The 12,903-nt window shown below is 33.9% G+C and overlaps 2 protein-coding genes across 2 annotated transcripts; both read left to right on the plus strand.

Moving 5' to 3' along the window:
• Window positions 1–1,953: 1,953 nt before the first annotated feature.
• LOC145159756 (mediator of RNA polymerase II transcription subunit 22a-like) lies at window positions 1,954–3,404 on the plus strand. The gene is made up of 4 exons (XM_079078790.1): window positions 1,954–2,170; window positions 2,660–2,834; window positions 2,959–3,024; window positions 3,100–3,404. The coding sequence occupies exons 2-4, from the start codon at window positions 2,673–2,675 to the stop codon at window positions 3,349–3,351; spliced, it is 480 nt and encodes a 159-aa protein (XP_078934916.1). The 5' UTR covers window positions 1,954–2,170; window positions 2,660–2,672; the 3' UTR covers window positions 3,352–3,404.
• A 5,821-nt stretch (window positions 3,405–9,225) lies between these two features.
• LOC145157975 (uncharacterized) lies at window positions 9,226–10,013 on the plus strand. The gene is made up of 2 exons (XM_079076940.1): window positions 9,226–9,787; window positions 9,940–10,013. Exons 1-2 carry the CDS (start codon window positions 9,226–9,228, stop codon window positions 10,011–10,013), a joined length of 636 nt encoding a protein of 211 aa, XP_078933066.1.
• The last annotated feature ends 2,890 nt before the right edge of the window (window positions 10,014–12,903 follow it).

Raw genomic sequence — 12,903 nt, forward strand, 5'->3', positions numbered from 1 at the left:
AGGATTTACGACCATTTTTGATTTTCTGGAACTATTTGGGTTTTGGTTTGTTTTTTATTTTGAGTTTGATTTCTAAAATGATTTTGGATTTCTAGAACCATGTGGGTTACATGTTTTAGTTTTTTTTTTTTTTTTTTTTGGATTTTCAATTTTTGGATCTAGAGGTGAAATGTGCAAATTGGGGTGATAATAGAAGATGATGAGAGTAGGACCAGAGAAATGCATAAAAGAGGATAATGGATGGGTAAGAGCGTTCGGTATGGGCCGATGTTATAACGCCATCTTACATGCCACATCAACCTTAACACCACCATAACACCATGTAGGAAATGATGTTCCAATGTTATAACTTGTTAAGAGGTAGAAAAAGGTAGAGAGAGAAAGAGAGAAAGAGGAAGAAAAATGATTTTGAAATGTTCCTAGTTCGCGTTTTGATATGTTGTAACGCCAACAAGATGCCACATAACGAGAAAGAAGGGGGGGGGGGGTGTACAACGAGATGCAACACCTTTTTTGGCGTCCATGTCTGCCACAACGAGTCTCAACGGGACGCATACCGACTACTCTAAGATGAGGGTAGGGGTGAAAGGTGGTGGGAGTGGGGCCCTATTTCCTTTCAATTTATCAATAATAATAAATATTATCATATTGACCGAAAAATAACTACCCAAAGTGCATTATGGTCATTTTAAATTTGGAATGGACTAAAATCGTAACAAAATCGTCATTCAGGGATGAAGCATTCAAGTTTTAAACATACAAGGCACGGTTCGAGTTAATTTTTGAAAATAATGACCAAACATGTCTTTCATCATTTGCGCTAAGGACGATTCGTGAAATTTAATCTTCATTTTTGTTTAAGTTTAAGGACCAAAACTGCAGTATAACTTCTAACTTATTACCGTAAATCCTTTTTTTTTTTTATATAAATGACCCCCTCAATATGACATTTCCCTTTCGTCTTCTCCATCATTGGCTGTGTGTTATCACAAAGCCCTTGACCAACAAAGTGTTACAATCTCACCAACAAAGTGTTACAATCTCAGTTTCTTCACTATAATACTAATAATAACGAATTTAAAAAATAGTATATTTATTTATATTTTTAATAAAATAATAATAATAATAATAATATTAATAATAAATTTTTTGTTTGTAGAAAAGTTACAATATTTTTGATCAGTTTATAAAATATTCCCAAATTAATTTGTAACAAGTTCCAACCAATGTTTTAAAAACCGGTTTTTTAGTTGAACCGGTATGGTGACCGGTTCACGGTTCAACCGGTTTAACCGGTTCGACCGCCGGTGAACCGGTTTCTATAGTTTTCATGTTTTTTTTCTATTTTCCTACACATACATACATATATAAAGTATGAATTTGATATTTACAAGTTTAAACATTAAAAATACACATAAAAATACGTTGTAGATGAATCCAAATACCTTAAAATAACACATAACCATAAGTTTTAGTGTTTTACATCAATCCATATACGTCAAAAAGAAACTAAAGTATAATACCAAAACGAAATATAGTTTTAGATGAATACAAACACATCAAAAAACTTTATAACATTTACCATATGTTTTTATTTAGAAAAAACTAAATTTATTTGAAAAAAATCACCAAAGTTTATTTTTCATGTGTTTTTATTAAGTTTAACCGGTTCAACTGGGTTTTTCGAAAAACCGGCCGGTTCAATTCGGTTCAGAAATCAATGTAAAACCGGTAATAGTTGAACCGCTCCTTCTCCCGGTTCCCGGTCCAACCGGTTCGACCGGCCGATTCAAACCGGTTTTTAAAACATTGGTTCCAACAGGTTAAAAAGGATCAAAATGCAATCTTTTACCGGTTTTTAGAACCTTTTCGTAAAAAAAGTTTATTTTAAAATTAAAACTCAAAATGAGCCAAAATTTTAGATTTATTGGATATTTATGTTTTTATTGTCACCCAAATTAGAAAAATTCCAGAGGCACGGAGCTCTCGTCTCGTTCTCCGCCTCCCAAAAGACGACGACAAGGCGCACAACTCTGAAACTTCGCACCCTCAACGGCGGCGACGGACCTCTGCTCCGAGCCCTAGGCTCCGAGTGGCAACACTTCAGTTCCTGTACAATACCTGAAAACCCTAGGCTCCGACTCGGAGTGGCAAGACCTCCAGACTTCCGGTATGTTTTTCCTTTTTCTACACTAAAATAAAAAATAGACTTCCAAGAGATCCTTCTTTTGCATAAATTGTTTAATTAAATTGTTTGATTCTGTGCATCCGGTCTATGGTGATTATGCCACTGGCATTAATCATTAGGGTTTTGAGAAGTGAAGGGAGTTAAGGCGTAGGACAGACACAAAATAATTTTATAACTCCCATTACTGGTCTTGTTTTCTGTCTATGTATATTAACTTTATCTGTGAAAGCAAAGCATAGACTCTGGGAAAATTGATATTTTTTGATTAATCACTTGATATATTTGATCACACTCAACGCTACTTTGCAAAGAAGGGATTATCGTTGTTCTCCATCTCAAAGTCTGTGATTGCATTTATATTGTCCTGTTTTTGATTAATCACATGATAACCATGAGATTGTGTTATGTCTTTACTTGTTTGGAGAATTGAAGTGATGAATTCATTATATTGATTGATCTTTTATGTAACAGACTCAATTTTACAATGAACAAAGGAGGGGCAGGTGGTGGCACAAGTGGGGCAGGTGGTCCCACAGCTGCAGCAGCAGCTGCTGCTGCCCAAAAACAGAAATCTTTGCAGCAGAGAGTTGATAATGATATTGGAAGTATTGTTGACAATTTCAGCATTGTTGTTAATGTTGCAAGGGTAAACTTTCTATCTTGTTTCCTTCAAGAAAGAATTGTTATCAGTTAGTGTTTGGTATGATGGAATCTGAGAATGAATGGAATGGAATAACTCATTCCATTCCATCTTCTGAATTGTCTTGTAGGTCAATGATCCTCCTGTCAGAAACTCACAAGAAGCTTTCATGATGGAAGTGCGTGCATCAAGAATGGTAAGAAAAATTAATACAATCATCACATTTTTTCAACTAATGATGGAAAGGAATGTACAACTTGTTAAACAACAGGTACAAGCAGCGGATTCTTTGCTGAAATTAGTATCAGAGTTGAAGCAAACCGCAATATTTTCAGGATTTGCATCATTGAATGATCATGTGGAACAGAGAACAGAGGAACTAAACCATCAAGCTGAAAAGACTGATAAAATATTAGCTAGAATTGGTGAAGATGCTGCTGCTAGCCTTAAGGAAATGGAATCACATTACTATTCATCTGTTGTTAGGTCAACAAAATCAAACCAACAATTTCATCATCAATGAACATTAATTATGTCAATTTGTATGCTATTTAATCACTAGATGTGTTTTTGTTACTTTAGTCTTTTGCAAGATTCAAACTTGAAAACATAAACTTTGTATGTTTTGTGTTAAAAGTTAAAACCAAGGGTTAAAGACAAATTTGTGTAAAATACATACAGTCGATTTGTATACTGATGTTGATAAACTTTGTATTGAGAATCTGTATGTTCTAAAGATTTATGAACTACCTAGAGAAAAGTTAATAATTTCAATTATAACTTCAATTACTTAGATACCAACAAGTATATGAATTTTTGGGATTGTGAAGTAGTACCCATTTTGAGTTATCTAATGTTTGTGAAGTATCCACTTTGAGTTGATTAAGGAGTTGAAATCAACTGAAAAAGGGGAGGTTTGAATGACACACAAAGCCAATTGTTTAATGCTACTATTACATCTATTTGTTATGTAGGTTATTGCAAATATGGCATTTGTTTCTTATGTAGGTTATTGCAAATTATTCTTGTATCGGGATAGTTTTATGATGGATTTGAAGGTGTTGAATGAGAAAGTAAATGAAAGATAATAAAAGGAGTTTATGGGGAAGGAATTGAAGGAGGTGAAAGAGTTGAATGAATTGAAGGTTGAGGAGATGAAGAAATTGGTGAAAAAGATGGTGTTTTGCTTTAACATGATGTACAAGAATGTCTTTTTTTTAGAGCTACACTAAATAGCAACACACTTTTTTTTTCTTCAGACTTGCACTACATAGCAATGTACTTTAGTCTTTTGGTTAGGATGTTTAGATCATCCATATCAGTGCAATACAACTAGTCTTTCAAATGTGTCACATTAGATTTTATAATTATCTCTACATCAGTGCAATACCAATCTTCTTTCACATGTGGTCCTCGCTGCCACATCAATAACTTCTTTATTTTTATATAAAATATTTACTTTACTATTAATTCAAAAATAAAATACTATGAATAATGACCGTGTGTAATCTAAATACAAACAATAATTAAAATACATACTCATCAAATAATAATGAATTTGATGATTAATCTGCAAAAAAAAGGATGTTGAAAACAAAATTTAGTGATCAAACATATTGTTACTAAAATAATACAAAGGAAATTAATTAATTAGAATATTAATATAAACTAGGTATGAAACTCATGTATTACATGAGTTTATTTTAAAAAAAAAAACTAAATATCAAATTCTAAACATCTGAGCAGTTTGAATTTATAAGAAAAATGAGAAAAGTCTTGAATTATAAAAATTAAAGTGTTTTTTTTCACTACATTTAAACAAATAATTTAGATAAATAAATAAAGGAAATTAATGAAGCTTTAATTTAGTAATTTTAAAATTAAAAGGAAAGTTTATAAAGAAATTAATATGCATTTATTATTGCATTTCAATAGTATGTGGAATTAATAAAATAGAAAAACCATAAAATGACATGTGGAATAAAAATTAATTCAAAATAACCACAAAATAACATTTGACAAATTGAATGAGAGTGTGACAAGTGGAAAAAAAACTTTCATTTATTAGAGTAGATAAGTATATTGATATATAAAGATGATAGGTCCCATTTGTGCTTTGCAAGCTGTCACACCCCCAAACTAGAACGGCGGAAACGTCTGGGGGTGGATGACTTCATGTACAGTATCATAACATAATGAATAATAGTAATCAAATCCATACAACCATCATATTGATAATTAAGTAGTTTACATTGTATCCAAAACATTGTTTACTTGATACCAAATACATATGACAAAAGTAAATGACGTGACGTTACGACGCCCCATCCTCAAAACCTTTTTGGTTACCTGTCTACTGATTTCCTGAGAATACAAGTGACTTTGAAAAAAGTGTCAGCAATTAAGTTGGTGAGTTCATAAGAGTTTATATGCGAAAAATCGGTAACTTTTCCTTGTAAAATGATAGAGTGCGCTTTCAGAAAATCCAATATTTTCTTTAAAAATGAGTTGTAAGTCTTAAGCCCAAGACCAAAAATGTAAGTAGTGTTGTACTGGAAAATACTATTATGAAGTTTTATCTTTATATCCAACTTATTGAATGTATGTTAACCCCGTAAACCAAATTTATTGTTAACACTCCATGTGAGTTATTATAATCGTGCTAGCGACTAGTGGCCTGCTACGACGTTCTTCAGACGTCGGAATGTTAGACATTTGTCACCCTAGACCTGCCGGTCTAACTGTAGCTAACAGATTGGGTGAGGGGTTGTCAGTTCCGTATAGATCTATACACAAGTGTCACGCTCTCTTACCGAGACTCTGGTTATAATTCAAGTCTTTAGTGTGTACTCTGGTAGGTACGGTGAAGTCATGTCTCACAAAATTGTATTAACCGGTTTACGTCTAGTGTAATGAAAACCCTTTTTCTTGTAAATGAAAGTATTACCCTTCCATAGTGGTTATATAGTGTAAAAATAATTATACCTTTAAATAATTATATGTTTCGTCCGAAAGGATAAAGTAGTATTTGTGACTCCCAAACTATACCAATTATAGTTTATTATGATTGTTTTGTTAAGTCTATTTATATAATCATTTATATAAATACGTAATAGTTATCTTATCTAGATGTTCTTAAGAGATTATATCATATAAACTTACATCTAACACAAGTATGAGAAATTGGTATGAAAAAGTTAATTTCTAGCTTTTGCCCCTTTTTAACGATATTTATCGGTGACAAAACAAATATAACTTGGTAAAACTTACTTTTACCCTTCTTCGGTTTTTTACTCAAGTTAACTTTATGATTTTTAAAACCATATATTTCTAGTTAAAACCCACAAAATGATGTCATAAACTTGTTATAACCAGTTTGGTTAAAAATCCATTTTACATAAAATACTAGATTTTTGGGTTTTTTTTTCTTTGTGCAGCTAACACTCTGGTATTTTTGTTTAGTTTCTAAAATGTAGGGTCAAAACAACATATTTTGGGTTATATCCCACCAAAAGTGGTGAAATGACTAGAATCTAACCACTTTTGCTAGAAAAACCATATCTTGACCCTAAAAGTCTTAAAATCCTTGTAGCTTTGTGGTTTAACCCTTTTCTAAAGAACATATACATAGTTTATGTTTGTTTTTCTTAGTTTTGTATCATTAACCAACATAACACAAATAGATGTTATACAAACAAATAATAACCACATTTCATGAAGAAAAATGCTTTAAACACAATATAGATTATGAAGCATGCAAACATTTGTGTTATAAATCAAACTTTTCTTGTATTCCCCCCCCCCCCCCCCCTAAAACATGAAAAACTCAAAAATATGGGGGTATGAACTCACCTTGAGTGTGTTCATGGTTGGATAAAGAGGTGATGGTGAAGATCTTCAAGCTTAGAACACTTGAAGGTGGTTGAAGATTATATTATCCTATGGGTTTGAACACATGATAATGTGTGTAAATGAGATGAAACTAGTATGAAAATGTGTAGAAACACTAGATTAATAAGGAATGTTTACCAAAAATCCTAAGAACTAACTTGGAAGTATTGATCTTTGGAGGACTTGGACTTGTTCTTGAGAGAAGGTTGAAGAATGAAGATGATGGGGGCGAAGGATACCCCTCTCGGCCGAACCTTAAATGAGGGGGGGGGGGTAGGAGGGGGAGGGTGGGGGTGAAGTGATGTTTGCTTTGTTATTTGTTGGGTAATAGCCTTGATACATGTTGGTTAATGTTTTGTGTTGGAAAGGATGCAAAACTCATGTCACTAAGTCAACTATTTTTTTTGTTCCAACCGAAAACATCATTAAGCCCACTGAAATCACATGGTGATTTCGGTCCAAGTACCACCGAGATCATGGTGTTTTCGGTCCTAGACCGAAAACTCTAAAAGCGAGATCATAGTGTTTTCGGTCCTAAACCGAAAACTCTAAAAGCAAAGTGTAAACCACAGATTTACGTCCTAATCCGTTGACTTTCGTTGACATGTTTGACTTTTGTTGACTTGTTGACTTTAAATGACCCAGAACTGCCAGTTGTCACACAAGCCTGCTGAAAAAAGGGATACGTTGAGTTGGCTTTCAAATCAAATCCATATGTGCTTTGAAAGAAGATTGTAAGAAGCGTTGTGGGTGCTCTTATTGTATCTCACGACTAGTAGACAATACATCATGTTTACAACAACACTATGTGCATGATATTGATCAATTAGCTTTTGAGGTATCATATTTTTTGTTTTGTGATATATAGTGTGTATTAGGGTGTTCAAATCCGGATATCCAAAAATTTTAGATAGTAGATATCGCCATATTGATATCCAAACCCGTATCTGAAATTTTGGATACGGACTGAGATATTAAATCGGATATCCGAAAATACTAAACTCTCAAAAAAAAAAAAATTTAGACACTATCCACTATAAACCAAGATTGTTTTCCTTTTCATTTGACTAATTAACCAATTAGGTGAAATATACTATGGTAATATATATTTTTAAATAGCAAATATTTAAAGGGAAAAACTCAAAAACTAAATAAAAAGGCATAAGCAGTGTCCTTAAACAAAATCCAACTCTCCCGATCTATTATAATTTGAAATAAAAAATATTTAAAAAATCAATATAAATATATTTTTTTCGGATATCAATATCCAAAATATCCGGAAATTTAAAAAACTGATATCCGTATCCAAATCCGAAAAATCGGATATCTAATTTTCGGATTTCCGAAATTTTGTTTAATTTTACATCAGATTTTCGAATACGGATATTTTTGAACACGTCTATGATTGGGTATATGTGAAAGATAATTAGAAACAAACAAAAAGAATAAACCGATAAGCAAAATATGCCTTTTCTTCTTGTAAGACTGGTGGGTGTGGGCTCGGCGAGGGGCTCGACAACCTCGATGCATACCAGGCCGACCCCTCGGTATGACGAGCTCGGCTCAATCTCTCGGTTAATATATGTCGAGTTTCGGTGACCAATGGGAAAGTGGGGTAGCTGGCAACGGCTACTTCCATTTAATTTAATTTTTTATTATTTTTTTTATAAAAACCTCCTATAAATACTACAACTTCAAACAATTTTAACTCATCAACATCAACTTACAACTCAAATACACTCTCTCAAAACGTCGTCTTCGTCATCTTCATCGGGCATGTTTGATGCCTGGCTTGAAACGACTATAGAGGTTATTAAGGAGGTGGAGAAGATGATCGAACAACTACAAGAAGAAAATGTGGAGAATGCACATCGGAGGAAGAGAAGATACATACATACAAAGATTTCATGAGGCGGCTAATGATCGTCTCATGCAAGATTACTTTGTGGATGACGCCAACTTTATATAATATTATTTTCATCGCCGGTTCCGTATGCATAAATCTCTGTTTTTGCGTATAGTCAACGACGTCACGACAACGTGTCCATTATTTCAACAACGTCGAGATGCTAGTGGTACAATTGGTTTTACTCATATACAAAAATGCATCACTGCACTTCGTCAATTAGCGTATACCACTTGCCCCGATGCACTACAGGATAACCTTAGGATGTCCGGGCGTGTTGCACGAACTAGCCTTCACAAATTTTTCAAGTATGTCATGAGATTATATGGTCCACGATATCTGCGCAAAACTACTTATAGTGACATCCAACAATTGTATTCTTATCACTCAAATGTGCACGGCTTTCCTAGAATGTTAGGAAGCCTAGATTGCCTCCACTGGGCAAGGGGTTGTTGTCCGAATGCCCATAAAGGGCAATACACCTGAGGCGATCATGGTTATCCAACTGTTATACTTGAAGCGGTGGCCTCACATGATATGTGGATATGACATGCATTCTTTGGCTCAGTTGGCTCCCTTAATGACATCAATGCTCTTAACATGTCTCCATTACTTGACGACATGTACAACGGGACTACACCAGACTTCTCTTTTCAAGTAGCTGGAATATCGTATAGGAACGAGTATTATCTGGTGGATGGGATCTATCTAGAGCATGCTTGTTTTGTGAAGTCATTGTCTTGTCCAAATGATCGGAAAAGGTTGAAGTTTAAGATAGCTCAAGAGCGGGCGAGAAAGGATGTTGAACGAGCATTTGGAGCTTTAAAAAAGCGTTGGCATATTCTTAAATATCCCCCATCGTATATGGAGGAGAAGAAAATGAGCGAGGTGATGTATACTTATATCATATTGCATAATATGATTCTCGAAGACGAAAGAAATCCAATATGTGAGTATAACGAAAACGAGATCGTTCCACCGACACAAGCATTTGAGGTTGGAAGCGCGAAGTACATGTCGAGGAGGGCACTAGTTCATGATGTTGAGAAGCATCATGTTCTTCGTAGGGACTTGACGGAACATATTTGGAACGTCAACCACATTGATCTTAACACGAAACCGGTCGACGATTTGGAAGGTCAATTTTCCGATGAAGATATTGGTAATTTTAGTTTTTATGTTTTTAATTTTGAATTCTATTTTTTTTGGTGTATTTGTTGTTATTTTGAATTTTTATATTTTTATTTTAAGTTTAATGAACTTTTAGAAATGTTATTTTTGAAATATTTATTTTGTATATTCAAAAAAAAATAGATAGCATGACAAGTGTGGCAACCAGCGCCTACCAAATGACAACTTTTGGTAAGAATGTGGAAAGTGTGATGTGATGCCTACGTGGACCGTGACAAGTGTGGCACCACACCCACTAGCCTAATGAGATAGTAGAAAGATAGAGACGTGTCAAAAGGAAGAAAGAATAATATTAAAAACGTCTGTCATCTAAACTAACGGCACAATGGGTCAAAACAATTTTTTTGACTTCTTTTCTATTTATAGAAAAAGTCCCTAAATCAACCCTTATTTTAAAAAAATAATCTTGACTTATATGATAATTCCACTAAGAATAAATTATAGGAATGGTCCCTATGGTTGGCATAATTCTACAATTTTAGTCATAGTTTTTTGATTGTGTCAAAATTAGCCCCTTTAGCAGGTTTCGATTACACATTCCGTCCATGTCTTCGAAACTGTTTCATTGGATCCGTTCATGACCCTCACATGGGGGACACTCTAGTCATTTCATGCTCTCCTATATTAATTACAAATATAAGTTACACGGGCTAAATGATTAAATACTTTATAATAAGAGCTTAACTGAAAATACGAACAAAGAGCGCTAATTTTATATGCCTCCCTGATCATCTTCCTCCGCTATCCTCATTGCCATGGCCTCCTAACCCCACCACATCTGCCTTCGTTACTGATCATCTCCTCCACTTCCTTCTTCCTTTTACAACCCTACAGGTTAACCATTTAGCCTTATATTGCCGATTTATGTCTCTCTAGTCCATGGCACCTGCAACTCCAGTAAGCACATATAACATCCTATTTTTTATGTTTAATGTCATTTAAATAACTTTTATAAAGTATATACCAAATGTCATTTATTTAACATTCAAGAAAATAATATCGAAGTTTTATAAATGAAATTTATTCTAAAACATAAGAGGAAACAAAACATAACCCATTCTCATATTAAAAAGTTCGTAAATGAAATGGTGATAATTTTGAGAATGTCGCTTGTAGTCACACTGATTTCTTGCCCTTATATATATATATATATATATATATATATATATATATATATATATATATATATCAGATGACCCTGAAAAAGTTTAAATAACAATGAGTAAGCTTAAAGGTTAGTGAACAAACACAATACTCATCTATTATATTGATCATATCCGCACACTAAACACTTAGCACATATCACATATCACTTAAACACATATTGTTGGTGTCAACCCTATACTATCAGAGTGATTCCCAAAAGGGTCTATCTCAGAAACTAAAACTCTAAGAACTTATCACTTCCCCCGAAGGGTCTGTCATGGTTAACAAATTCTAATCCCTCAACAGAGTCAATATAATAAATAAGTTAGTGAAACTCACCTGAAACAAAAGTAGACCAAGCAACACTACTGGCATGAGCTACTGGAATTCCACCTCTCTGAGCACCTATATACCATAACCATAACCCCTACTTAGATTATATTTCGAAGCATTACTTGATGATACTTATTTTTTACTTTGCTTTTAATTTAACCATCATTACAACAGTGTGTTAGCGGATAGATTTACACTCCATAGAACCATTATTTCAGTGATATGATTACATATTCTTAACGTTTACTCTTTTAACTTTGGAAGAATATAAAGTACACTCTCTAATAATTTTTGTTTGATTTTATACAAATTTTACAAGTTAACTACTTAAAGTTGTTAAGTTTTGGACCAATTGCAAAGATGGAAATATAAACCCCATAAAGAGTTAGAATTAGGTTAAATGGTCCAAAGTTCAGGGAACCTAGACCGCCTAACCTTACTAGTAAACTATACCTCACATAATTCGGACACTCTGGTGATCTTACACAATTTGTTGGAAGATATGAATAGATTGTATCAATGTGTTGAACAATCTCTTGACAACATTGTATAAAACAGGACAAAAGACTCACTTAAGATCAGAGACAACCTAAGACTTATAAAGATGAAAGGTAGTAGACATCCATTCCTTTCCAAAGATATAAAGCTCACCTTCAAATGGCATAAGGATTTTTCTATATTTTTTACAAGTTCGGATCAGATTCAATGGTTTTTAAGCATTAAGTTATTAAGTCATATTTTAACGTCTCATTAAGTACTTAACGATCCAAATTTATGTAACATCTTGATTTCAAGGGATTCCATTTTGACCTATGGTTTGTGATTTGTTTGCAAAGTTAGTCCCTAATGGAATTTTTGTAATATTTGTCCATGCATGCATACGTTGGGCGTACGTTAGGTACGCTGGGTGTACGAGGCCAATGTGCAAACCCTAATCTTTAGCGTTTGGACCCTATTAAAACATCATTATAGTCCCATACTCTCTCCTAACTCGAACCTCCATCCCTTTTTGTCCGCAATTCGAAACCCTAAAGTGTGGGAGTGTATTTTGAAGCTTGGAGAGTCATTATGATGCCATTTTGGTGCTCTTGGTTTGTAACAGCCCAAATTTTTCATAAAATTTTTAACTTTTAATTTCATAAACATCAACCATAAGGAGTACAAAAATCACATTACATAGCCATATTATTTTAAAATTCAGAGTACGAAAGCTAAAGGTGAAAACACTAGAGAATGCACGTCGCGCCATCAAGCCGGGCCCTTGCCCTTATCAATAGAAGTACCTGAAACATTCAATAAAACTGTACGCACAAGCTTAGTGAGTTTCCCAAAACACACAAGTCATATAATCATCTAATACCATGCACATATATATACATATAAGTTTGCCATGGACTCCCTCCATGGTCCTCACTGGAATGCCATGGGCTACCCCATGGTCTTGTATCCCTGAGCCATGGGCTCCTCCCATGGTCTGCACATAAGTCCACATATAAATCGAATAATAAAAAATTACATATTACCATACGTATCATTTCATAATCAATAATCGGTCGGCCTTGGTGCCTTCGACCCATGAGTGTGGTGAGAAGACTCACCTCAAATACC

This window comes from Lactuca virosa, chromosome 2 (genome assembly GCF_052849685.1).
Source record: "Lactuca virosa cultivar CGN04683 chromosome 2, Lactuca_virosa_CGN04683_v6, whole genome shotgun sequence".
In the NCBI taxonomy this organism is placed as follows: Eukaryota; Viridiplantae; Streptophyta; class Magnoliopsida; order Asterales; family Asteraceae; genus Lactuca; species Lactuca virosa.